This window comes from Carcharodon carcharias, chromosome 25, assembly GCF_017639515.1.
Source record: "Carcharodon carcharias isolate sCarCar2 chromosome 25, sCarCar2.pri, whole genome shotgun sequence".
NCBI lineage: Eukaryota > Metazoa > Chordata > Chondrichthyes > Lamniformes > Lamnidae > Carcharodon > Carcharodon carcharias.
In genome coordinates, this window is record NC_054491.1 from 37,609,082 (window position 1) to 37,635,035 (window position 25,954).

At 44.1% G+C, this 25,954-nt stretch overlaps 1 protein-coding gene across 2 annotated transcripts in view; it reads left to right on the forward strand.

Annotated features, from left to right (window-relative positions):
* Positions 1-25,954, forward strand: part of foxred1 (FAD-dependent oxidoreductase domain containing 1) — a 54,219-nt gene that overhangs the window by 18,350 nt on the left and 9,915 nt on the right. Inside the window, exons 4-8 of one of the 2 annotated variants that reach the window (XM_041174546.1) lie at positions 3,488-3,606; positions 4,318-4,412; positions 13,662-13,763; positions 23,713-23,789; positions 25,396-25,556. In XM_041174546.1, coding sequence (XP_041030480.1) covers positions 3,488-3,606; positions 4,318-4,412; positions 13,662-13,763; positions 23,713-23,789; positions 25,396-25,556 — 554 coding nt within the window. The remainder of the gene's footprint in view (positions 1-3,487; positions 3,607-4,317; positions 4,413-13,661; positions 13,764-23,712; positions 23,790-25,395; positions 25,557-25,954) is intronic. The other variant, XM_041174547.1, reaches the window with a different exon arrangement.

Sequence of the window (25,954 nt, forward strand, 5' to 3'; positions counted from 1 at the left end):
TAACTTTGCATGAGGGATAGAAGCTGGATTTTCCCCAATCTCTATGACTCTGTATTGTACCAGAAGTGCACTTATCCTTATGGGGAACTAAACACTTCTTAAAATAATGCTCTGTGGTGCCTTGTCCTTGGTCAGATTATATCACTCTGTCAGATTTGCCCATAAAGGTAGCAGGTACATGGCTCAGTGTTCCAGGTCCTGACATTTGCCACACGTCCCTCTGATCATAGCATACAAATAAACTGCACAAAAATACACTAAACTGTTACCAAATATGAATGAAAAGTATTTGCTAGGCTTTGGTCCCAAACTGAATGACTAGTAATACAGTATATAGCATAAAATAGCTCAACATGGTGATTGTCTTGGAGCAAACTTAGTACAAACTTTATCAGACAATGGCTCCTGCTTTCACCTGTTGTCATTTTCTGACTTGTGCTTTTGAACCAGATCCCGCAAGGGACTAAAGTGCCCTTAGGTTTGCAGCTTGGCACTTGTTGTATTTGAGATGAGGACTATGGTGCCTTTGACATGTATCCTTTACCTTCATATTGCACTCCTTAGATATTAGCCATTTCCTACCCACTGTCATGCCTTTTAATGAAGTAGTAATGCAGTTCCCCAATGTTTCTTAACCAACTCACACCTCATACAGGAAAAGCAGCCCAACCATGGCTAACAAAATAAATGAAGGTTTGTATTAGATCCAAGGAGGAGTCGTATAAAGTTGCTAGAAAAAGTAGCAAGCCTGAGGATTGGGAGCAGTTCAGAATTCAGCAAAGAAGGACCAAGAGATTGATTAAGAGGGGAAAGATAGAGTAAGAGAGTAAACTTACAAGGAACATAAAAGCAAACTGTAAAAGTTTCTATAAGTATGTAAAAATAAAAAGATTAGTGAAGACAACTGTAGGTCCCTTACAGTCTGAAACAAAATTTATAATAGAGAACAAGGAAGTGGCAAAATAATGAACAACTTTAGTTCTGTCTTCACGGAGGAAGACCCAAATAACTTTCCAGAAATGCTAGGGAATCAAAGGTCCAGTGAGAAGGAGGAATTGAAGGAAATTAGTATTACTAAAACATTAGTGCTGGAGAAATTAATGAGACTGAAAGCCGATAAATCCTCAGGGCCTGATATTCTACATCTCAGTACTAAAGGAGGTGGCCCTGGAAATAGTTGGTTGTCATCTTCCAAAATTCTGTAGATTCTGGAACAGTCCCGGCAGATTGGAGGGTGGCAAATGTTACCCCACTATTTAAAAAAGGAGGGAGAAAACAGTGAATTACAGACTGGTTAACCTAACATCAGTGGTAGAGAAAATGCTATTGTAAAGGATATGATAACAGGACACTTAGAAAATATCAACGGGATTAAACAGAGTCAATATGGATTTTTGAAAAGAAAATCATGTTTGACAAACCTACTGGAAACGTAACTAGCAGAATAGATAAGGGAGAACCAGTAGATGGTGGTGTAGTTGGATTTTCAGAAAGCTTTTGATAAAGTCCCACCTAAGATGTTAGTGTGTAAAATTAAAGCACATGGGATTGGTGGTAATATATTGGCATGGATTGAGAATTGATTAAACAGGAGACAGGGTAGGAATAAATGGGTCTTTTTCAGAATGGCAGGCGGTGATTAGTGGGGTATTGCAGGGATCAGTGCTTGGGCCCCAGCTGTTCACGATACGTATCAGTAATTTGGATGAGGAAACCAAATAGAACATTTCCAAGTTTGCTGACACTACAAAATTTGGCGGGAATGTGAGTCTTGGGGATGTTAAGAGGCTTCAAGGCGATTTAGACAGATTGAGCGAGTAGGAAAATACATGGCAGATGCAGTATAACGTGGATAATTGTGAAGTCATCCTCTTTGGTAGGAAAAACAGAATGGCAGGGTATTAATTAAATGATAGATTGGGAAATGTTGATGTACAAAGGGACCTGGGTGTCCTTGTACACCAGTCACTGAAAGCAAGCACATAGGTGCAGCAAGCAGTTAAGAAGGCAAATGGTATGTTGGCCTTCATTGCGAGAGGACTTGAGTACAGGAGCAAGGATGTCTTACTGCAGCTATACAGAGCTTTGGTGAGACCACATCTGGAGTATCATGTGCAGTTTTGGCCTCCTTACCTAAGAAAGGATATACTTGCCATAGAGGCAGTGCAGCGAAGGTTAACCAGATTGATTTGTGGGATGCAGGATTGTCGCATGAGGAGAGATTGGGCCGACTAGGCCTGTATTCACTGGAGTTTAGAAGAATGAGAGGGAACCTCATTGAAATGTATAAAATATGACAGGGCTGGACAGTCTGGATACAGGGATGATGTTTCCTCTGCCGGAGGGTGGTGTCTAGAACAAAGTGTCAGAGTCTCAGGATATGGGCAGGTCATTTAGGACTGAAATAAGGAGAAACTTCTTCACTCAGGGTGGCGAACTTGTGGAATTCTCTACCACAAAGGATTGTGGAAGCCAAGTCACTGAATATTTTTAAGCAGGAAATAGATTTCTAGACTCTAAATGTGTCAAGGGGTACGGGGAGAGAGCGGGAGTATGGTGTTGAGATAGAGGATCAGGTCATATCGAATGGTGGAGCAGGCTCAAAGGGCCGAATGACCCTCTCCTATTTTCTGTGTTTCTACCTCCATTTGCATTGTTTAAACCCCTGTTCCTTGGTCTTCTCCAGCAATGTTCAGCACCATTCATGATTCCTCAAATACTGAAGCAGTCCATGCCCATACGTAGGAATGGTATGTTGATCATCTCCAAGCTTCCACCTTATTTAAAAGAAAAGTTAAGTTTATGGATGGTTGTTGGAAGATAGCAGCTACAGTCTGCGGCTCACTTTATGGCATCTCTATGCCAGCTACATACATGTGCTGAGCACAGGTACAATAAAGGAGCTATCCAAGTCATCATAGAACCCATTATAGGCATGCTTAAACAGTGCCTCTGATGTCTTGACAAATCAAGAGAAGTATTACAATATTGGGAAATGACTCCTGGGTTACTGTAGCCCTCTGTATTATCCACAACTTTATCTTCCATTGAAGTATCTGTAGGAAGAGCATAGCTAATTGCAGCAAAACCACCAAGATGGGAATGGTGAAGTGGCTTTGAAGGATGGCAGGCACTCATTAATAAGACTTGTGCTTAAGGTCCCCATTCACTCAAAGCGTTAACATTCTGAGGTTGTGAAAGATGTGCAATAAATGCAAGTTCATTATTTTTCCCTCCAATATTGCTGACTGCAAAATTAAGGAGAACAAATCCCACTTCGATTGGCTTGAACAAATTTACCAGAAACTATGTACAGGTCAGCATCTACCCAAGCTTTAATGTTGCAACCACTGAATCACCAGAGGAGCCTCTAGATTCTCATGGTGGCAAACTTCTTTTTGTGGTCAATGAATTGGATCCTCAATGGAGTGTGTGGCAGCAGAACATTGACCATGAGTTAAAAGTTCACTCCATGTCTGTCTAACAGGAACACTTAAATGTGGTGAACGAAGAACCTGTAGATATCCAGTTCAACCCTTCGGGCTATCTATTTCTGGCTGGGAAGGAGCAGAGTGAGATTTTGGAGGAAAATTATCGAATTCAGAGGTGAGATTTTTGAAAAGATTTCAACAAGATTAAATAACAAGGGCAAAGTATATTTTTTAACAAGACTTTTTTTTTCCAACTTTCTCATCCTCTCACTTGAAGGTGTGGATTCTTTTTACAGTACTCTTGCACCCTCCAAACTGCTTGTTCTTGCGTGAACTCATAAAGCAAGTGTTGGTAGGCTATTGAGTCACAAGGATCAAAACCAAGTCCAATCCCATCCTCACTTGATGTCTACATTGGGAGCTTTCTTAAAGGGTAAATATAGTGACCAGGGTCAGGTGCTACATTTGCTTGCTCAGCTTAAAAATGGCAAACTGGCTGTTTCTCCCTTCTTGCAAGAATGTGTGTAGAGTTTAGTGAAGAGAGTGTGCTTCAAGAATCATGCAGTGCCAACTCCCTGTGCCACAAGATCAAATAGATGCAAGTTTTTTGATGCTGTTTGCATTGAGTTTTCAACCTTAGGCACACCATTGTGGGAAAGTGTGAATTGTCAGGTTTTCTTTTGCTGGCAGGAAGGGAAACAATCTCCAGAGACAGTTGTAAGCATTGCTAGTGGCTACTTGCACTGTACCCTTTGCAGTGGCTTGTGCTTTAGTCACCAGTCTGTGGGGGGGTGGGGGGCGAGATTGCATGATGATCCTGGAGGGAAAATGGATTGGATAAAGACTAAATGAGAAAAAAGGTTAATGTAATGTTTCCAACCTTCAGGGCTGAGGGAGCAGCAGTCACTCTGCTAACACCACAGCAGTTACAGAGGAAGTTCCCGTGGATCAACACAGATGGGATCACTGTAGCTTCATATGGTGAGTGCATTATGAAAAATATCTGACTAATAATTTGAAAGAGTTTAATCATTTGAAAAAAACGATGACCCTCTTGTATTCAGAGTGAAACACATCACTGCCGGATAGTGGAGCAATTTCAGGCAGTGTTAAGTTGACCAAGTCCAAGTTAGGTGCAGATTACAACTCCAGTGCTGTACTATAGTCCATCTGATCACCCAACCTCAGGTGTGTGGCCCTTATGCACCATATTTCTATTCCCTACTTCAGCCAGTCTATGGCCTTTTGAGTGATATGAATTGAAGTAAAGGGCAATTTTATGCTGTGGTCACAATAATAACATGGCTACTTAAACATAGTACCAACATGGCTAAAACACAGGAGAGACCTTTTCTCATTCTAACAGTTTTACACTATGACATTTGCAATGAAAGCTTTGATGCCTTTACCCTCACCCCTTCTCTCTCCTCACTATTGTCCACTACTACTCTTAAACTGGCCACTACTCTTAACCTGAGTTTCTTTACCTGAATTAAATCACCCAGTTTGTTATGTTTTTTTAAATATTGCATTAGGAATCTTGATACTATTTCATATGCTCTTGAATGTTGCTGAATACCTGGTCTTTAAATGTATGCAGAAGGAAAAGAGGAACTTTCCTGAGTTACAGAAATCCATCACCAAACATATTTAACTTAAAGGAGGTAGCATTGCCATCACCATTTGGACATGGACTGCTTCCGTATCTGAGGAGTCGTGAATGGTGCTGAACATTGTGCAATCATCAACAAACATCCCCACTTCTGACCTTATGATGGAAGGAAGGTCATTGATGAAGCAGCTGAACATGGTTGGGCTGAGGATACTACCCTGAGGAGATCCTGTGGTGATGTCCTGGTGGAGCTGATATGACTGACCTCCAACAACTGCAACCATCTTCCTTTGGGCTAGGCATGAATCCAACCAGCATACGGTTTTCCCCCTGGTTCCCATTGACTCCAGTTTTGCTAGGGCTCCTTGATTCCACACTCAGTCAAATGCTGCCTTAATGTCAAGGGCAGTCACTCTCTCCTCACCTCAGGAGTTCAGCTCTTTGTCCATGTTTGAACCAAGGCTGTAATGAGGTCAGGAGCTGAGCTTGGCGCCAGTGAGCAGGTTATTGCTAAGCAAGTGCCGCTTGATACCACTGTTGATGACCCCTTCTATTATTTTACTAATGATTGAGAGTAGACTGATGGGGCGGTAATTAGCCGGGTTAGATTTGTCCTGCATTTTGTGTACAGGACATGGGAAATGGTCCCCATAGCTGGGATGCCAGTGTTGTAGCTGTACTGGAAGAGCTTGGCTAGGGGTGAGGCAATTTCTGGAGTACAAGTCTTCAGTACCATTGCTGGAATATTGTCAGGGCCCATAGCCTTTGCACTATCCAATGCCTTCAATCGTTTCTTGATCTCACGTGGAGTGAATTGACTTGGCTGAAGACTGGCATCTGTGATGCTGGCAACCTGCAGAGGAGGAGGCTGAGATGGACCATTCACTCGGCACTTCTGGCTGAAGATTGTAGCAAATGCTTCAGCCTTATCTTTTGCACTGATGTGCTCAGCTCCCCCATCATTGAGGATGGAGATATTTGTGGAGCCTGCTCCTCCAGAGAGTTGTTTAATTGTCCACCACCATTCACGACTGGATGTGGCAGTACTGCAGAGCTTAGATCTGATCTATTGGTCATGGGATTGCTTTGGTCTGTCTATCACTTGCTGTTTGGCACACAAGTAGACCTGTGTTAAAGCTTCACTAGGTTGACACCTCATTTTTAGATATGACTGGTGCTGCTCCTGGCATGCCCTCCTGCACTCTTCATTGAACCAGGGTTGATTGCCTGGCTTGAATGTAATGGTAGCATGGCAGATATGCCAGGCCATGAGGTTACAAATTGTGTTTTGAGTACAATTCTGCTGCTGCTGATGGCCCACTGCGCCTCATTGCTGCCCAGTCTTGAGTTGCTAGGGCTGTTCGAAATCTATCCCATATAACAGTGTTTAGTGCCACATAATATGATGGAGGGCATCCTCAAGTTGAAGGGACTTTGTCTGCACAATGAATGTGCAGTGGTCATGCCTACTGACACTATCATGGACTGATGCATCTGTGGCAGGCAGGTTGGTGAGGATGATGTCAAGTATGTGTTTCCCTCTTGTTGGTTCCCTCACCACCTGCAGCAGACCCATCTAGTTATGCCCTTTAGGACTTGGCCAGCTCGGTCAGTAGTGGTGCTACCGAGCCACTTTTGGTGATGGACATTGAAGGCCCCCACCCAGAGTATATTCTGTGCCCTTGCCACTCCTGGTGCTTCCTCCAAGTGGTGCTCAACATGGAGGAGCAGTGATACATCAGCTGAGGGAGAGGGGTGATGGCGGCGGTACGCAGTAATCAGCAGGAGGTTTTCTTGCCCATGATTGCCCTGATGCCATGAGACTTCATGGGGTCCAGAGTGGATGTTGAGGACTCCCAGGGCAACTCCTTCCCAACTGTATACCACTGTGCTGCCACCTCTGCTCGGTCTGTCCTGCAATTGGGACAGGACATACCCAAGGATGGTGATGGTGGTGTCTGTCTGAAAGATATGATTCCATGAGGATGACTATGTCAGGCTGTTGCTTGACTAGTCTGTGAGACAGCTCTCCCAATTTTAGCACTAGCTCCCAGATGTTAATAAGGAGGACTTTGCAGGATTGACAGGGCTGCAATTGCTGTTGTCTTTTCCGGAGCCTAGGTCAATGCTGCATGGTTCCTCCGGTTTCATTCCATTTTTTGTGACTTTTGTAGTGGTTCGATACAACTGAGTGGCTAGCTAGGCCATTTTAGAGGGCATTTAAGAGTCAACCACATTGCTGTGGGTCTGGAGTCACAGGTAGGCCCAGACCAGGTAAGGATGGCAGATTTCCTTCCCTAAAGGAGATAGTGAACCAGATGGGTCTTTACAACAGTCGACAATGGTTTCATAGTCATCATTAGAGTTTTAATTACAGATTCTTACTGAATTCAAATTCCACCATGCCATGGCACGATTCGAACCTGGGCCCCCAGAGCATTACCCTGCATCTCTGGATTACCAGTTGGGTGACAAAATCACTATACCATCGCCTCCCAACCAATACCACTACGCCATCTAGTGTTAGAACATAAGAACGTAAGGAATAGGAGCAGGAGTAGGCCATTTGGCCCTTCAAGCCTGCCCCGCCATTGAATAAGATCATGGTTGGTCTACCCCAGGCCTCAACCCCTCTTTCGTGCCAGCTCCTCATAGCCCTCGACCCCCCGAGGCTATGTGGAGTGTCCTCACTGCATGTCGTCATCGTCCCCCTGGTATTGAGTGACTATTAGGGCCTCTGTTGCATGCCCATGACAAGAGCATTATCACAGAGGGTATGTGCACTGCCATCAGCCAGATTGGAGCCAAATGTTCTCAGATGCAGTGTGAGGATCTGTGGTGTCTCCTCGCTGCGTCGGCATCATCCTCCACGAACTTAACAATGATAAGGGCTTCCTGAGCATGCCTGCCTCGTCTGGCCGGTGCGATGGCCTCATTGCCATCATCCTCTCCCTTGAGGACTCCCTCACCCTCATCCCCATCGATGTTCACCTCATCGGAGGAGACATCCAGCTCCTGCTCAGCCAGCCCCACATCCCTTTGCAACGCCAGCTTGTAAAGGGCACAGCAGGTGACAATGATGCTTGATACCCTGTAGGGACTATATTTCAGGGCTCGACCAGACCAATCTAGGCACCAGAATCTCATTTTTAGCATCCCAATGGTTTGCTCCACTATGGTGCAAGCTCCTGTGTGCGTCTTGTTGTACCTTTGCTCTGCTGCAGTCTCAGGCCATTGCCTGGGTGTCATCAACCACGTCCTTTGCGAGTAGCCCTTGTCCCCCATGAGCCAACCCTGCAGCCTCTGTGGACCTTGGAAGACATCAGGGATCTGTGATAGACTGAGAATGTAGGAGTTGTGGTCACTCCCTGGGAACTGTGCTCAAACCTGCAGGATGCGTTTGTGGTGGTCGCACACCAGCTGAACATTTAGCAAGTGGAAGCCCTTGTGGTTGACATAGTTGACCACTTGTTGCCACGGAGACCTGAATGCCACGTGAGTGCGGTCGATGGAACCTTGCACCTCTTGGAAACCTGAGATCTGGGCAAATCCCAGCACTCCTGCATCCTGGCTTTTCTGGTCCCAGGCGAAATGCAGAAAGTTGTGTGCCCTCCCAAAGATGGCATTCGTGACTTCATGAATGCATTTGGGGATAGAGGCTTGAGATCCCACGGAGGTCACCTGTGGAGCCCTGAAATTGCCACGATCACTTTCAGAGCCGCGGGCAGTGGATGCCTTCCATACCCCAGTGGTGCCAAATCCTGCAGTAGGTGGCAGATGTGACCGACCAGTTCTCTAGACATGCGCAGTCTTGGGCGTCACTGATTCTCAGCCATTTGCAAGAATGAAAGGCGGCGTCTATGGACCTCGGGTCTAGCTAGGCGTCGACCAGCGACAGCTCAGTGTGGCTCTTCAGCAGCTTGTGCAGGAACCCCAGCTGTCCCTTCTTCCTGAGGGTGCTGCCCCTCTCTCTGCCCAGCCAGGCACCTCCGTCACTCTCCTCTCCACTCTCTCTCTGTAAGCCATGAGGCATGCAGCTTAGTCACCAGCCTCCATGCTCCTGATGTTTTACTCCTACAGGATGAAAGAGAGAGACGTGTGGATTAGCTTTGGTGTTCTAAGAACCTCTCTTGGTTAAATCTGAAGGCCCCTTAGTACATCCCAGAGTGTGCTGGCTACCACTTAGATGGCCAGAGTTTAGTGCACTGCATGGCTGCCCACCCAACTCTGCCCCACTTAGCACCTGAACGTTTGGCAGCAGCTTCCCACTGGACTGCGTGCTGTGCTCTAAGCTTGGCTGCAGGCATTCCCCTAACTTGCACTGCAAGGCTGCACTGTTAGCTTGAACCATGGGGGAGACTGGCCCAAACCTGAATGATGACATTGCAAGGGTCTGTGAGTGCCTCCACCGGGAGGCTTCATGGGCAAGTTGTCCTTGCTAAAGCTGGCCAGTCATCCCATTGTTTTGCAGTCCACTAAAACGCTCATTTGTTTGCAGTCTGTGCTTGAGGGGTGACAAGCTCTGGAGCACTTGGTGGCATTTTCATGTCTTTGCATTGCTTGAGTGGGCAGTTAAGCTAGAGGCCTGACTCCAAGCATGTCAATGTGGCTGCATCTCAACTGTCTCGGCTATGGAGGATGGTCACTTTATGCAAGGTTTCCCTAATGCTTCTCCCCCCCACCCCGTACATGCTTGTGCACTGCCATCAATCAAGCATAGCCCTTGTCCCTGCTCCTCTTCCCACCCCCCTCACGCACCAGAAACCCCCAACTCTCCTTAACCGCAGTGCAATCCTTGCCCACTCCCCCCAATTTGTCTCAAACACCCCCATCTCCAAATCACCTCAACCACCGTACTGTCAGCCAGCTGGGAAAAAGTGACTCGCCTGAGCCCTCACCTGAATGTGTGACGCCTCAGCCTTGAAATCCAACAGGCGACACTTGTGAGCGCTGCGCAAAGTTTCTGTGCACTCACCTCCCAGTTCCCTTTGAAGTGCAGCTCACCAGCTGCATGTCTTACATATGTTTGGTGTGCAATCACGGATGATCCAACGTCGGAGATGATTCCGGCAAGCTGGGCTTATAATGATATACAGATGTATTACAGTGAAGTTCCCAACCTCCGATGGCGGGGATACACTGCTCACATTGACAGACAGAGGGGGCAACTGTAAACTGGTTTCACGATGTCGTGAAATCGATTTTTGGCCTTCTCACCTTATAGTCCGCTCCTACAGCCAGCGTGCACAGAAAATTCTGCCCGTTGTATTGAGAAGTCCTAGTATTGAGTTTATATTAGAGGAAAGGTGTCAAAGATCTTCCCCATCCAATTCACCAATATGCATATATTGAGACTTGGATTCCAAGCTAACACTTTAGGTTGAGGGGTTCCCTAAATTGGATTGCTGCGGATTGTGCTGTGTAACCAGGTGCAAAAGTAGAACACTAAACCAAGTGCTAGAGATGTCAGAGCAAGGACAATAGAGGTATTGATGTTAATACTTGAAAGCATACAGTCAATGTCATAATTAATATCGGTAATTATAGTACAGACCATAGAGTCATTATGACATGAGGCAATTTAGCCATCTAGTCTGTGATGGAACTCTATAATCCTGTCAGAACCATGCCGGTAAGTTGTTTAATAAAAATCTAAATCGTAAACATAACAATAAATTAAGTACAAAATTCTAAATCATAAGGTTGTAATCACTATAGAGGGTTACAGTTTGTTATTTCATGAGTTTAAGGTCAAAGTTTATACCACAAACACCATGGATAAGTCTCTAGTATTGAGGCTGTCTCTGTGTTTATGTCATCAGAAAATTTTATGCTGTTTGACCTTGGGTAGCAGAGCAACTCTGATGTTGGACTGTATTGGTAGATATTGGTGGCAACCTGAGCAATACATTTGCTTTAACCTATGTTAAGACCTACCTTCCTAAAGAGGGCCACCTGCAATTAAAAGAACAGTTATTGCCATGGACATATTTCATTGTAACCATAACTAAACTGCCATGTTGTCATTGAGATTTCAGTGAAGAGTAAAACTGATCATCATGTTTTTGTACTTCGTCCAGTTGAGCTATGAAAAACAGCTGGCAGCGCAATTAGTTTTTGTCCTTCCAAGCTTAGACTGCATCTGGAGAGGAGTTTGAGCTGTATAGCATTAGGGTGAAGTATTTGTCTGCCATTGTATAATACTGGGGTACAATACTGGTGGTTATAGGCCTGTCACTGTATAAAATGGATACAGTACAGTACAATACAATAGGTGCAGGTCTGTATTTTAGCACTGAAGTGAAGTACCAATGGTATAGATCTGTCATTGCTGGTGCGAGTAATTTGAGAAGATAGATTGGGTCACATCACAAATCTATTAATACAAAAATGGAAATATGTTAACTTAAGTCACTTTATAGATTTGAAGTCCATGTTACCAATAATTTGTAAATATCTCAAGTTGATGCCAAAGGATTTTGGTGTTCTGATTTGGATTAAATCAGTCTGTTCCCAACCTTGGCGTCACAGTTGACCCTCAGGTAAGCTTCCAACCTCATATTAGCGCCATTACTAGAATTGGCTATTTCTATTTGCTTATCATCACCTGGCTTCGCCCGTGTCTCAGTTCATTTGCTGCTGAAACCCTCATTCATGCATTTATTGCCTCTATAGACTATTCCAACACACTGCTGGCTGTTCTCCAACATTCTGCCCTCTAAACTTGAGGTCATCAAAACTCTGTTGCCTGCATCATAACTCAAAGTCCTGTTCCCCTATCACCCTGTGCTTGCTGACCTAAGTTGACTCCTGGTCCAGCAATGTCTTGATTTTAAAATTCTTAACCTTGCTTTCAAACCCCTCCATGGCCTTGCCCCTCTCTATCTCTGTTATCTCTTCTAGCCCCACAAATCTCCCAAGATATCTACACTCATCTAATTCTGGCCTCTTGAGGATCTCTGGTGGAACCCAAACTGAGGATCATTGAGCAGGTTATTTGCTGTGTAAGTGCCACTTGATAACACTGGCGATGACACCTCCCATCACGTCGCTGATGGTTGCAGATAGGCTGTGGGACGGTAATTGGCGGAATTGGTTTGTCCTGCTTTTAGTGGGCAAGACGCCCCTGGACAATTTTCCACATTGTTGGGTAGATGCCAGTGGTGTAGGTGTAGGAACAGCTTGGCTAGGGGTGAGCTAGTTCAGTAGCAGAGGTTCTCTCTACTGTTGCCGGGATATTGCTAGAGCAGGACCCAGTGCCTTGTGCCGTTTCTTGATTTCACTTGGATTGAATCGAGTTGGCTGAAGACCGGCATTCATGATGCTGGGGACTTCCGGAGGAGGAGGCAGAGATGGATCATCCATTCGGCACTTCTAGCTGAAGATTGTAGCAAATGCTTCAGCCTTATTTTTTGCACTGACATGTTGGGCTCCCCCATCATTGAGGATGGGGATATTTTGGAGCCGCCTCCTCCAGTGAGTTGTTTAATTGTCCACCACCATTCACGACTGGATGTGCAGGAGGACAGAGCTTAGATCTGATCTGTTGGTGGTGGAATCGCTTAGCTCTGTCTATCACTTGCTGCTTATGCTGTTTAGCACGCAAGTAGTCCTGTGTTGTAGCCTCACCAGGTTGACACCTCATTTTTAGGTATGCCTGGTGTTGCTCCTGGCATGACTCTCTGCACTTTTCATTGAAGCAGGGCTGATTCCCTGGCTTGATGGTAATGCCAGGCCATGAAGTTACAGATTGTGGTTGAGTACAATTCTGCTGCTGCTGATGGCCCACAGTGCCTCATGGATGCCCAATCTTGAGTTGCTAGATCTGTTTGAAATCTATCCCATTTAGCACAGAGATAGTGCCACACAACACGATGGAGTGTATCCTCAAATGCGAAGACAGGACGTTGTCTCCACAAGGACTGTGCTGTGGTCACTCCTGCGATATTGCCATGGGCAGATGCATCTGTGGCAGGTAGGTTGGTGAGGATGAGGTCAAGTATGTTTTCCCCTCTTGTTGGTTCCCTCACCACCTGCCACAGAACCAGCCTAGCAGCTTTGTCCTTTAGGACTGGGCCAGTTCAGTCTGTACTGGTGATACCGAGCCACTCTTGGCAATGAACATTGAAGTCTCCCACCCAGAGTACACTCTGCACCATTGTCACCCTCAGTGCTTCCTCCAAGTAGTGTTCAACGTGGAGGAGCACTGATTCATCAGCTGAGGGGGGACGGTATGTGGTAATCGACAGGTTTCCTTGCCCATGTTTGACTTGATGCCATGAGACCTTATGTGGCCCAAGTCGATGTTGAGGACTCCCAGGGCAGCTGCCTCCTGATTGTACACCACTGTTACACCACCTCTGATGGGTATGTCCTGCTGTTGGAACAGGACATCTGGGCAATTGTGTCAAAATTGGGAGAGCTGTCTCATAGACTAGTCAAGCAACAGCCTGACACAGGCATACTCACGGAAACGTACCTTACAGATAAGGTCCAAGACACCATCATCACTATCCCTGGGTATGTTTTTTTTTTGATAAGATACTCTACCAAAATTAATATGCAAACAGTCTGATCTTGCCTGTTGGTTGCTGATCTCCTTGTGCTGTGTGGTGTAGGTCTGGAGAACGAAGGTTGGTTCGATCCCTGGCTGCTGCTGAATGCTTTCCGTAGGAAGGCGATATCAATGGGCGTGTATTCATGTCATGGAGAGGTGGTAGGTGAGCATTTTACATGTAAACATTTTGATTTTACAATCCCCTTGCTACAGATGGAGAACTTTCAACTGTTCAAAAGGAGTGTGGGGTTAGAATTGGTCATTTGGCACATTAAACCTTATGCAGGTTCTGTCTTCTTTGTCACTGGCATAATTGGATTTATATAACATCTTTCACAGTCTCATGATGTCCCAAAGTGCTTCGTAACTAATTCAGTTTCATCACTGTTTTAATGTAGGAAACGTGACAACCAAGTTTGCACAGCATGATCCCACAAACAGCAGCAAAATAAATGATATTTCTTTGAACAATGTTTGTTGAGCAATATTGGCCAAACCACTGGACAGACTCCACCACCCCCTGCCTACCACCTCTTCGAAATACTGCAGTGGGATCTTTTATGTCTATTTGAGGGGATAGGCATGTCTTTAGTTTAATGTCTCATCTGAAAAACAGCACCTCTGTCAATGCATTAATCCCTCGATGCTACACTGGATTTTGTGCTCAAATCTCTGGAATGGGAGTTAAACCTAAAAGATTGTGACTCCAAGGCAACAGTGCTCCCAGCTCAGCAATGGCTAACATCTGAGAAATGAAAAGCATATCCATTTGAGCCTGCCCTCCCGACCCCAGCCCTCCTTACCCTCCCCGCCATCTCTCTCTCTCTCTCTCTCTCCCCCCCCCACCCCCCCATCCCTCCATCCCCCTCCCCACACACCTAAAGGTAAATCCAGGAAAACTAAGTTGCCTCCATCTTTATATTTTCCATCTTGTTGCACAACCAGCTTTTGCCTCAGCAAGTTTATATAGGCCAGGTAAATCCCAGGTTGAATACCCAGTCTGGGCTGTTTTTGGCTAATTTCCATCAAAGTGGTGATCCTAGCTCCAACAACAGTATGTCTAAGATGGGACTGTTAACCATGGTTCCCTTTCCTAATCTCTATCCGATCACCCTATTGGAAAGTTCACATGCTTGGCCATCAGTTGAGAATAGGACTCCAAGGTTCCAAATTAGCTAGGTCCAGACTCCTGTGAAGGATGGGTCCTTGGGCAATAATCAGATGTACCCAGCATTGAGAGACTGGACTCAACACAAGTCAGCACCATCAGCAGAGGAAGGCAAAAAATTCACGAGGCAAAGTTTGGGGGAGGGACAGGGAGAGCACAGCCTTGAATCATTGCTGTTTGGGCATCAGCCTTTGAGACCACTAACTGCTCCATGGGTTAGGGATTGTTTTGATGAACTGAAGGAAGGCCCATGAAGTGCAACTAATCAGAACTGGGAAATTATAGGCCCAGTAGCTTGATTTTGGTTGCTAACAAGGCTCATTGGAGATATCCTGTATGGCAGCCTTGATAGAGAAGTTATTGTTAAAGACTAGCAACATGACTTATACAAAAAGGAGGTTGTGTCTTACCTTCCTGGTTGAATTTTTTTGAGGGCAGTTAATGTTGACTTTGTCAAAAGCGTTTTGAAAATTCCGACATATATAAAGTGCTTTAAGATGACCTGGATCTTCTGAGGAGCAGCAGTCATTGTTGAATTGCCTGTGCATCTTGAAATTTCCCGAACCAACACTGCTCTGCATTTCTACAAGGGTCCTCCAAACCTGGCTGTCCCAGAAATGTGGAGCATTGTGTCCCTCGGAGAACTCCATCGCATCGTAGTAAAGTCAGGGAAGCCAAGACATTTTCACTTTGTGACACTAGCTGCCGTGTGCTAAGTTTAAATGTCCAGTCTGAATATTTGGTGGGTGGGTAAGTGTGTGAGGAGGGGGTGGTCGGGTCGGGAGGATTGTCGGCAGGTCGGAAGGGTAGTTAACAGGTCGAGTCAGTTGGATGGTTGGGATGGGGGTTGACATTTTTCAGGTGGTCGGGGGAGTGATAGGATGACCTGGGGAGGATAATTAAGTTCAGGGGGGTGGGGCAGAGGAGGGTTGGTTGTGTACTTATCCACTAGTTACACTAGGTAAGTACATTAGAACTGTCTCGAGCCTCCGACTCTGACTTAGAGTCTCAGGAAGCAAGGGAATTGCTCATCAGAAGTTGAAACTTCCTGGTGTCACAACTCACTGGGGATAGTGCGCTGCAATATCAAGCCCCACTGCTTCCTGAGCCACGATAAATGTGAAAAAGTTTGATCAACCCACCTAACTGTTTAATTTAGGTTAACAGAATACGAGCACAAGGTTTGTAAACTTAATAAGTAAATAACTGTTTATTGAACAAATTGTCTTTAACCAGTGGCGAAAGAAAGAAATATGAACTGCTAACTTCTAATTCTATAACTTAAACTCTAACCCTTCTTAAATCCCTATATACACACAAGACACAAAAGGCACACAAAAATGTGGATTTTAAGGGTAAGATAAAACAGTTCAAAAGTACCAATTCCAGAGTACAGGATTCGATGGGTTGATTTTGATCAATGTCTTCCAAATTCCTTTCAGCTCTTTGTTGATGATATGAGGTGGTCTTCCATCACTTTCAGTCTTCAGTTCACTGGCTGAGCACTTGTCTTTTAATGTCTCTAACAGTGATTTTCCCTTTTGCCTCTTGACAGGACTTTTCAGAGAGAGAACAGTTTATAGTGATATAAGGAGAAAAAGCCAGGTAGCTGCATTGTAGATCTACTGGAATCTTACACACACAGGAGCAAGAGGTTTTAGGTCTTTTCCTTTTCAGTCTAGGAGCTATTCTGCTGCACCCTCACACTAACCCTGGTCACCTGGTCAGTAGCCAATTAAAATGTTGTTGCCAGGCACTTCCCCATTAGACCAGACTCCTCCTTGGCACCATCCTGTCTTTCAACACTCAGTTCCAGGACAGCAACATTATATATATCCTTCATACTGTTTCAGTCTTTCAAACTGTAGCCGTTGTAATTTTAATCCATAGCCCAACGGACATAAAAAGATATGTTCTTTATACCGGGTAATTCCCACAGAAATCCGCACAACAGGACTTTCTTGGGTTCCCAACGTGCTTCTCCAACAATCCAGAGACTAAAATTTGCCCCAGTGTGTGCTAAGATAGACCCTTATGAGATTGGTGGGTATGTTTTGGGTCTGATAAAGAATTAGTTGCATTCCCAAAGGTAAAAAGTTGTTTAGAGGCATGTCGCAGCTCCCAGAAATTCACTCCACTTCTCCTTAGTTTACCAGTTATCTAACAAGGTGAGGGGATTCTTGGGGATTCTCCCACTAGCATCCAACTAGGTGAATCCTCAAGCCTTACTTCAATATCTCACGACTTTGGATTTCCCCAGCCTGAACAGAGGCCTCACTTACACCCTTGCACTGTGACTTCAAATCAGAAACACTCTGGTTCCTGATGGCCCTCCGCTCCTCATCCTTGGATCTGGCAGATTCTCTCTCTCTCTGACTTCAAGCTGCTCTGGACACAGACTGACCCTCAGACTGCCCATCTCCATGGCAACATGGCGACGTGGTCTGTTCCCAGATAGAAATGCAAATTAATTATCTTTAACTTTAAACCTGAAACCCTCATTTGTATCTGGATACTTTAAACCTTTCTTTGTTTACCAGGTATCTTCAAACCTTTCATTGATCTAGGGAAATTGCATGAATAATTTAACCCCTCTCCCCCTCTCTCTCCTCCCCTCTACCTCTGCCCCCTCCTTCCCCACCCCACACACCCTCCCCACCCTTACCAGTTTGCACCTTAACTTCATGTCCTCTCCTGAGATGGCTACAGATAGCCTGACTCCTGAAATATTCAGAGAGGCCACTGTATTTTTGTGTGAGTACCTCTCACCTTCATCCCAGAAACACAAGGCATATGGGATACTTGCCTTTATTAGCCGAGGTATAGAATATTAGAGCAGGGAGATTATGTTGGAGCTGTATAAACGCTAGTTATGCCACAGCTGGAGTACTGTGTGCAGTTCTGGTCGCCACACTATAGGAAGGATGTGATTGCACTGGAGAGGGTGCAGAGGAGATTCACCAGGATGTTGCCTGGGCTGGAGCATTTCAGCAATGAAGAGAGACTGGATAGGTTTTCCTTAGAGCAAAGGCAGCTGATGGGGGACCTGATAGAGGTATACAAAATTATGAGAGATATAGATAGGAAGGAACTTTTCCCCTTAAGGGGAGATGTCAATAATCATGGGGCTTAGATTTAAGGTAAGAGGCAGGAGGTTTAGAGAGGATTTGAGGAAATTTTTTTCACGTGCACAGTTTCACGTGCGTTAATTGTCCCCAAGACCTCGATTATTAATTTACGACTGAGACAGTGAGTGTTGACAGGTTATTAATTTCCTGGGGGACATCAGAGCCAAGCCTAATTTGTCCTGGTCTGACATCCATTCACATTCACTTTCAGCAGGGTTCATTGAATAGTAACAATGATTTTCCCCTTCCTACTTCAGGTCATGGAGTTATTTGTTGCATCCCAGCAGCTGCTTATGCTGAGATCAGCTATTAGCACAAACTGGGGATTGATCTAGAATCTTGTAATCTGTATGGCTGCTTTTATAAGCAGAGGGGGTATCACAGAGGTTACAACTATTACTTAGTTAATCCTAGATGTGCCATTAACTCCACAGTTCAATTTCACTGCAAACTAACTCCAAAGGTCAGAGAAGTTAGTTAAATTGTACACAGTAGTCGGTGCTTTATCAGCAGGTCTGCAAACTATAAGGACACGAGTTTCAGGCAGTGAAAGTTAAACATGGAAATTCAAATTAATCTGTATTAGGAAATAAGGGGGCACAAGATCAGACTGGAGAACAGCAAATTTAGTTTTTGCATAGCATAATGGACAAAAGAAAACCCAAAACATTAAAGAAACACACAGCTGCAGCACAATTTCAATGTGCGCTGTGTTCTAAAGTAAAGTTAGCAACAAATTTTGCTCATACATGCACCAGAGGCCATCATTTCCACACAGGTCTTATAAAGATTATTGTCACTGGAGATCCTGGTGTCCCACATGGCACCTTGTTTCAGGCACTTCGGCCTATTTGTAAGGATGAAAACTCAAAGGAAAAGCATCCTCGGGCATCACCTGACCACTCAACTCAACAGCCCACTTGTTAATTTAATGAGCTACAACTATTATACATGTGACTTCAGTCACAAGCCATGTGGTTTGTGCTAACTAAGGATACACAATAAGTACTGATTTTCCAGGTCATCCATATCTCAAAAGTTCCAGTTGGATGGCTGACAGATTGTATTGATTAACTAAGGCGGACCAAAAAGCCCTGTAAACCCTTATCTATCTTGTAAACTGTAACATGAAACTTTTAATAAAATACTTCAGTGGCATTGATGAAATTACATAAACTTCTTCTCTCAGTTATGCTATTCTGCTTACAAAGCAAGTGGACAAGAACATAGCAAAGACACCCAGGCCACTCTAACAAGGCCTTTTTCAAAAATAAAGGACTTTGATTTTGCAAAAGAAGTTTGAGGATACTCGTACTCAGCTTGCAGGCTTTTATTTTAAGAGGGGTTCAATCAGTGAGGGGAGACTTTGGCCTGAATGAGACAGAGACCAATTGAATATATTTGGAAATTTGGTTCAAGTGGGAATTCAGTGCCTAGGGGGAAAGGTTTACTGGAAGAAATGTAACTTAGAATAGAGTGCTGGGAGTTGGGTAATTAAAGGAGTTAGGGAAAGAGGTGCTCTTTTGCTTTCTGCTTTCTAACTTTCTCAGCCTTCAGGAAGTGATCATACAGGAGATGCTACAGGAGAAGAAGCTAGTTATTTGGTGAGTATTTGGTAAGTGACTAAGGTTTATTCTATTCTTAAAGTTCAAAATAGTCTAGCAACTGGTGTAAGGTTATTAAGATATATAAAAACAAAAGTAAGATATATAATTGAATAAAATAATTAAATAGTTAATTAGAACACACTAAGGATGCCAGGGTAGGTGATGTGTCACAGGTGCAACATGTGGGAGCTCCTGGAAGCCAGTTTGATCCAGGACAAACACGTCTGCAATAATTGTTTGAAGTTTGAGCAGCTTCAGCTCAGAATTTGAGTTGCAGGCTAAACCATAGACATTGCGATGCAGCAGAGAGAGGGAAAGTTACTTGGATTCTTTGTACCAGGAGGCAGTCACACCTCTTAGGACAGGGTCTTCTGATTTGGTCAGTGGTCAAGGAAAGGAGACTGTGTCTGCAAGTAAGGCAGATAAGGAGAATCAGAGGACAGGAATGCTAGAGTGTGAGGCTCTGCAATCGTCCAACAGGTTTGAGATTTTTTCAGCTCATTTGGATGAGAGTGGGGACTGCAGGGTGGATGAGCTAACTAGCCATGGCACCATGGTACAGGAAGCCATTCAAATGGGGGGAGCAAAAAGGAATAGTACAGTCAAAGGGATTGACACCATTCTATGCAGCAAAGAGTGAGAGTCCCAGACAGCTATATTGCCTGCCCAGCACCAGGTGTAGGACATGTGCTCGGAGCTGGAGAGGAACTTGCAGTGGGAAGGGGGCGCTGGGGCCCCATCATCATGGTCCATGCAGGTACCAACGACATAGGCAGGACAAAGAAGGAGGTTCTGCATATTTAGTATGAGAACCTATGCACCAAATTAAGAAGCGGAACCTCAAAGGTCATAATCTCTAGATTATAACCTTATCCATGTGCAAATTGGCATTGGGCAAATCAGATTAGGGAGATGAATGTGTAACTCAAAGACTTGTGTGGGAGAAGTGGGTTCCAGCTCGTGAGGCACTAACACCAGTACTGGGAAAGTGGGATCTGTACTGTTGGGACGGTCTAACCCGAACCGTGCTGGAACCGGTGTTCTTGCGAGCCGCATAACTAGGGCAGTAGATGGGATATTAAACAAAATAGTGGAGGTAAGGGATCAAATTTGGGAAGATATGGTAAACCAAAGAGCAGGGACAAGACAAAAGAAAAAAGTATTATTAGAGGAAATGAAAAACACTGGGAGAAAGAATACAAATCTAACAGTAAATCAACAGATGAAACTAGAGGTTATAAAATAAAAGGATAAAACTAAAAGCTCTGTATTTGAATGCACGTAGCATTCGAAACAAATCAGATGAACTGAGATTGCACATAGAAATAACTAATTACGATTTGATAGCCATTACGGAGACAGGGCTGCAGGAAGACATGGATTGGGACCTGAATATTGAAGGGTACAGGATATTTAGGAAGGGCAGGAAGTGAAGAAAACGTGGAGAGGTGGCACTCTTAATTATTGATGGTGTTAGCACAATAGACAGGAATGATCTAAGTTCAGGAAACCGATGTAGAAACGGTTTGGGTAGAGATGAGAAATGGTAAAGACAAGGAGTCACTTGTGGGAGATGTGTACAGTCCCCCTAGCAGTAACCACATGGTAGGGTTGTGCATAGAGAAATAATTGGAGCTTGTCGGAAAGGCATGGTGATCATCATGGGAGGTTTTAATTTAATTTAGACTGGAAAAGTCAGATGGGCAAAGATAGTCTAGCTGAGTATATTGAATATTTTTGGGATACTTTTTTAGAACAGTATATTCTTGAGCCACCCAGAGAGCAGGCTATACAAGACCTGATATTGTGCAATGAGACGGGAGTAATTAATGATCTCATAGTGAAAGTGCCCCTAGGTAGCAACGAACATAATATGATTGAATTTTGCATTCAGTTTGAGGGAGAGAGGAGTGGGTCTGAGACTAAGTTTTTAAACTTAAATAAGGGCAATTATGAGGGCATGAAAGCAGAGCTGGCTAAAGTGAGTTGGCAAATTAGCTTAAGGGGTAGGTCAACAGAGATGGATTGGCTAATATTTAAGGGAATATTTCAGAATGCACAGAATAGATATATTTCAATGAGTAAGAAAAGGTCCAAGGGATGGACACACCATCCATGATTAACTAGAAAGATTAAAGATGGTATCAAACATAAAGAAAAAGCGCATAATTGTGCAAAGACAAGTGGAAGGCCAGAGGTTGGACAGAATATAAGGAACAGCAAAAAAATGACTAAAAGACTAATAAGGAGAGAAAAATTAGTATCAGAGAAAACTAGCCAGAAATATAAAAAGATAGTATGGGCTTTTATAAATATTTTAAAAAGATAAGAGTTACCAAAGTGAGCATTGGTCCTATAGAAAGTGTGTCTGGAGAATTGATAATGGAAAACGAGATGGCAAATGAATAGGACAGGTATTTTGCATCAGTTTTCACTATAGAGCACACATGTAATGTCCCAGAAGCAGCCATAAACTAGGAATTGTAAGCGGGGAAGGAAGTCAGGAAAATTATAGTCACCAGAGAAGTGATACTGAGAAAATTGTTGGAGCTGTGGGCTGACAAGAGCCCAGGTCCTGGTGGACTTCATCCTGGGGTCTTAAGAGAAATGTCTGATGAGATAGTTGATGCATTGGTTTTAATTTTCCAAAACTCCCAAGATTAGGAGAAGGTACCATTAGATTGGAAGATAGCAAATGTAACTCCATTATTCAAAAAGGGAGGGAGACAGAAAGGGGGAAACTATAGGCCAGTTAGCTTAACATCTGTCGTAGGGAAAATGTTAGAAGTTATTATTAAAGAAGTTATAGCAGGGCACTTGGATAAGTTCAAGGTCATCAGGCAGAGTCAACATGGTTTTGTGAAAGGGAAATCGTGTTTAACCAATTTATTGGAGTTCTTCGAGGAAGTAATGTGCTGTGGATGTGGGGAATGGGTGGATGTACTGTACTTAAATTTCCAAAAGGCATTTGATAAAATGCTACATGTGGAAAATAAAAGCTCATGGTATAGGGGGTAACATATTGGCATGGATAGAAGATTAGCTGGCTAACAGGAAACAGTAGGCATAAATGAGTCCTTTTCAGGTTGGCAAGATGCAACGAGTGAGGTGCCACAGGCTCAGCGCTGGGACCTCAACTGTTTACAATTTATATAAATGACTTGAATGAAGAGATGGTTGCCAAATTTGCTGATGACACAAAGATAGGTAGGAAAGTAAGTTGTTTAGAGACAGAAGGAGGCTACAAACAGATGTAGATAGGTTAACTAAGTTGGCAAGATCTGGTAGATGGAGTATAATGTGGTAAAATTTGAAATTGTCCGTTTTCTCAAGAAGAATAAAAGATGAGCATATTATCTAAATGGTGAGAGATTGCAGAGGGATCTGAGTGTCCTAGTGCATGAATCACAAAAGGCTAGTATGCAAGTACAGCAAGTAATTAGGAAAACTAATAGAATGTTATCATTTATTACAAGGGGAATTTAATACAAAAGTAGGAAGGTTATGCTTCAGTTGTACAGGGCACTAGTGAGACCACATTTGGAGTACTGTGTACAGTATTGGTCACCTTATTTAAGGAAGGATGTAAATGTGTTGGAAGCAGTTCAGGGAAGGTTTACCAGACTTATACCTGGAATGGGTGAGTTGTCTTATGAGGAAAGGTTGGAAAGACTAGGCTTGTATCCACTGGAGTTTAGAAGAGTAAGAGATGACTTGATTGAAATGTATAAGATCCTGAGGGGTCTTGACAGGGTGGATGTGGAGAATCTAGAATTAGGGGTCACTGTTTAAAAATGAGGGGTTGCCTATTTAAAACCGAGATTAGGCAAAATTTTTTCACTTGAGGGTTGAGAGTCTTTGGAACTCTCTTCCTGAAAAGGTGGTGGAAACAGAGTCTTTGAATATTTTTAAGGCAGAGGTGGATAGATTCTTGGTAAGCAAGGGGGTGATAGGCAGTTAGGTGGGATGCAGGTTTCAGGTTACTATCAGAACAGCCATGATCTTATTAAATGGCGGAGCAGGCTCGAAGGTTGAATGGCCTACTCCTGCTCCTTGTTCGTATATTTCTACCAACTCAGTGTAAATGTGGCTCACTTCAACAGAAGAGTCTTCAACTGGGCCAACGTGTGGAGCTACTGTATATACCTATATTGTTGCCATCTTCAGACTGCTTGATAAGATTTTGTTAAAATTTCTATATTCTGACAGGCTTTCAATATTCAACCAGAGATATGAAAACAGATGATGGCAGGAGCGTCACACTGAAAAGAATTCACCATGTCAATGTACGAGACCAGTGGTAACTTACTTCAGCATCTTCATAGGAACAAGAATAGGCCATTCAGCTCCTTGAGCCTTTTCCACCATTCAGTTAGATCATGGCTGGGGATCTCTATCTTATCTTCAATTACCTGATTTGGTTCTGGAACCCTTAATACCCTTGACTATCAAAAATATATCAATCTCAGTTTGGTCATGCCTGAACAGTTTTATTTGGGGCAGGTAGTTCCAAATTTCTACAACTCTTAAGTGAAGAAATGCTTCTTGACATCACCCCCTGAATGACCCAGCTTTAATTTTGAGGTTATAACCCTTTGTTCTGGACTCTCCAACCTGAGGAAACTGTTCCTGTCTATCTACCCTGTCAATCACCTCAATTGGATCACCCCTTAATCTTCTACACTCAAGGAAAAACCAGACTTGTCTTTGCAACCTTTTAGCCCTGGTATCATTCTGGCGAATTTGTGTTCCACGACGTTGCATCCTTCCTCAGATGTGATGTCCAGAAATGAGCACAGTACTCTAAATTGGGTCCAACCTGAGCTTTATTTAACTTTAAATTTTCTGCTACTCTTGGTACACCACTCCATCGCCGGATCAGTGTGTGATTAAGACAGTCTTTAACTAACCAGTTAGTTACATGGAAAGGAAAATGTGTGAAACTGGAGCAGTTACTCTGACCCACTTTCCAAACCTCCCCTTGGCGTGCTCAGAGACTTGGATATTAGAGTCACCTGTTTCTCCTGTGAGAAATTAGTTGTTGCCTTCCACAGAGGGTATTGTCATAGATTCATAAAATAGTACAGCAAAATGAATACTGGAAACATGGCATCAACCTATCTCCATTCTGGTCTGTATGGTTGAGTTACCTTTGTTTTATTTTGTTATATTGAATATGCCCTGAATTCTTCCCAGAACTAAGAGCTCAAGGTAGGATGAAGACTATCTCCCAGGTGTCTGCTGAGAGACGAGTGCAAGGATCTCTGCTAATTCTTATGGAGAAATGTTCAGCCAGCTCTTAGCACCTGAGAGATGACATTTGAGACTGATAGTTCAAGGGATTTTGAATGCAGAACTGTTCTGTGACGCATTCCCAGTTTCTGTTCCCCCATGGTTGACGTGTGCCTTCAGATACGTGGGCCCTGAGCTCTGAAATTCCCCCCCTAAACCTCTGTGCTTCTCTAACTTCCTCTCTTCCTTCTATACTTGTTGACCAAACTTTTGGTCACCTGTATGCTCCGATGAAATACCTTGGGATATTCCACTATGTTAAATGTGCTATATGAGTTGTGCCGTTTAACAGATTAAATATATTAAATATGCTATAGTTTTATTTGCCCTGTGACTGTTTTCACTTTTGATCAATTAGCCCAGAAGATTAAGTCAAGCATTGAGCTATCCACAGGTATTTAGCACTCTTGTCATGTGTCACTGAAGTTGTGGTCTGTCACTCAGCTCCACCATACCTGAGGCCACTCCACTCCACCCCCCCCACCCCCGATTCCCCCATCCCCGCCAGGGACTGGTGCTGGCCAGGCAGCGCATGAGCCTTATAGTCAAGCGATGGATTGGGATCTAGTATTGACTCTTGCTGTGTCTTCTGGATGACAGGTACGGATGCCAAATAGTATGGAGTACCAGCCAGTGCAGTGTGCGCTGATCATCAATGAGGCTGGAGCGTGGTCAGGCAAAGTGGCAGAAATGATCGGTATTGGTAATGGACCTGAAGGCACCTTGGAAGGCATAAAACTCCCAGTAGAGCCCAGGAAAAGGTGAGTAAATGAAGCACTGATGCACAGAACAGGGAAGGCATACAAAATTTGTCTTGAAAATAAAAGGTTTCTCTAAGTTTTGCAGTTTCCCACTACAATAAGAGGATTACAAGATCAGTTGTGAATGAAGTTCTATTTTGCAAAACCTGCTGCAGCAGTCACTCCACTATAAAGTCACACATGCGCCATGACATGCCAAGTAATAACCGCAGACACCACCCGAGGTTTGCCGGGATGGAGTAGTCACGGGCGCATGGGATGGTTCTGGGTTCCTGCCTGTGATCTTCTCACATGGAGACTTCCTGATTTCAGCCTGAGGCACAAAGGAAAGTGATTTAATTTTCTTACTGCCAGTTGAAGCCCGAGGAACAAAACGGGCAGTGGCAGCAAGGATACGA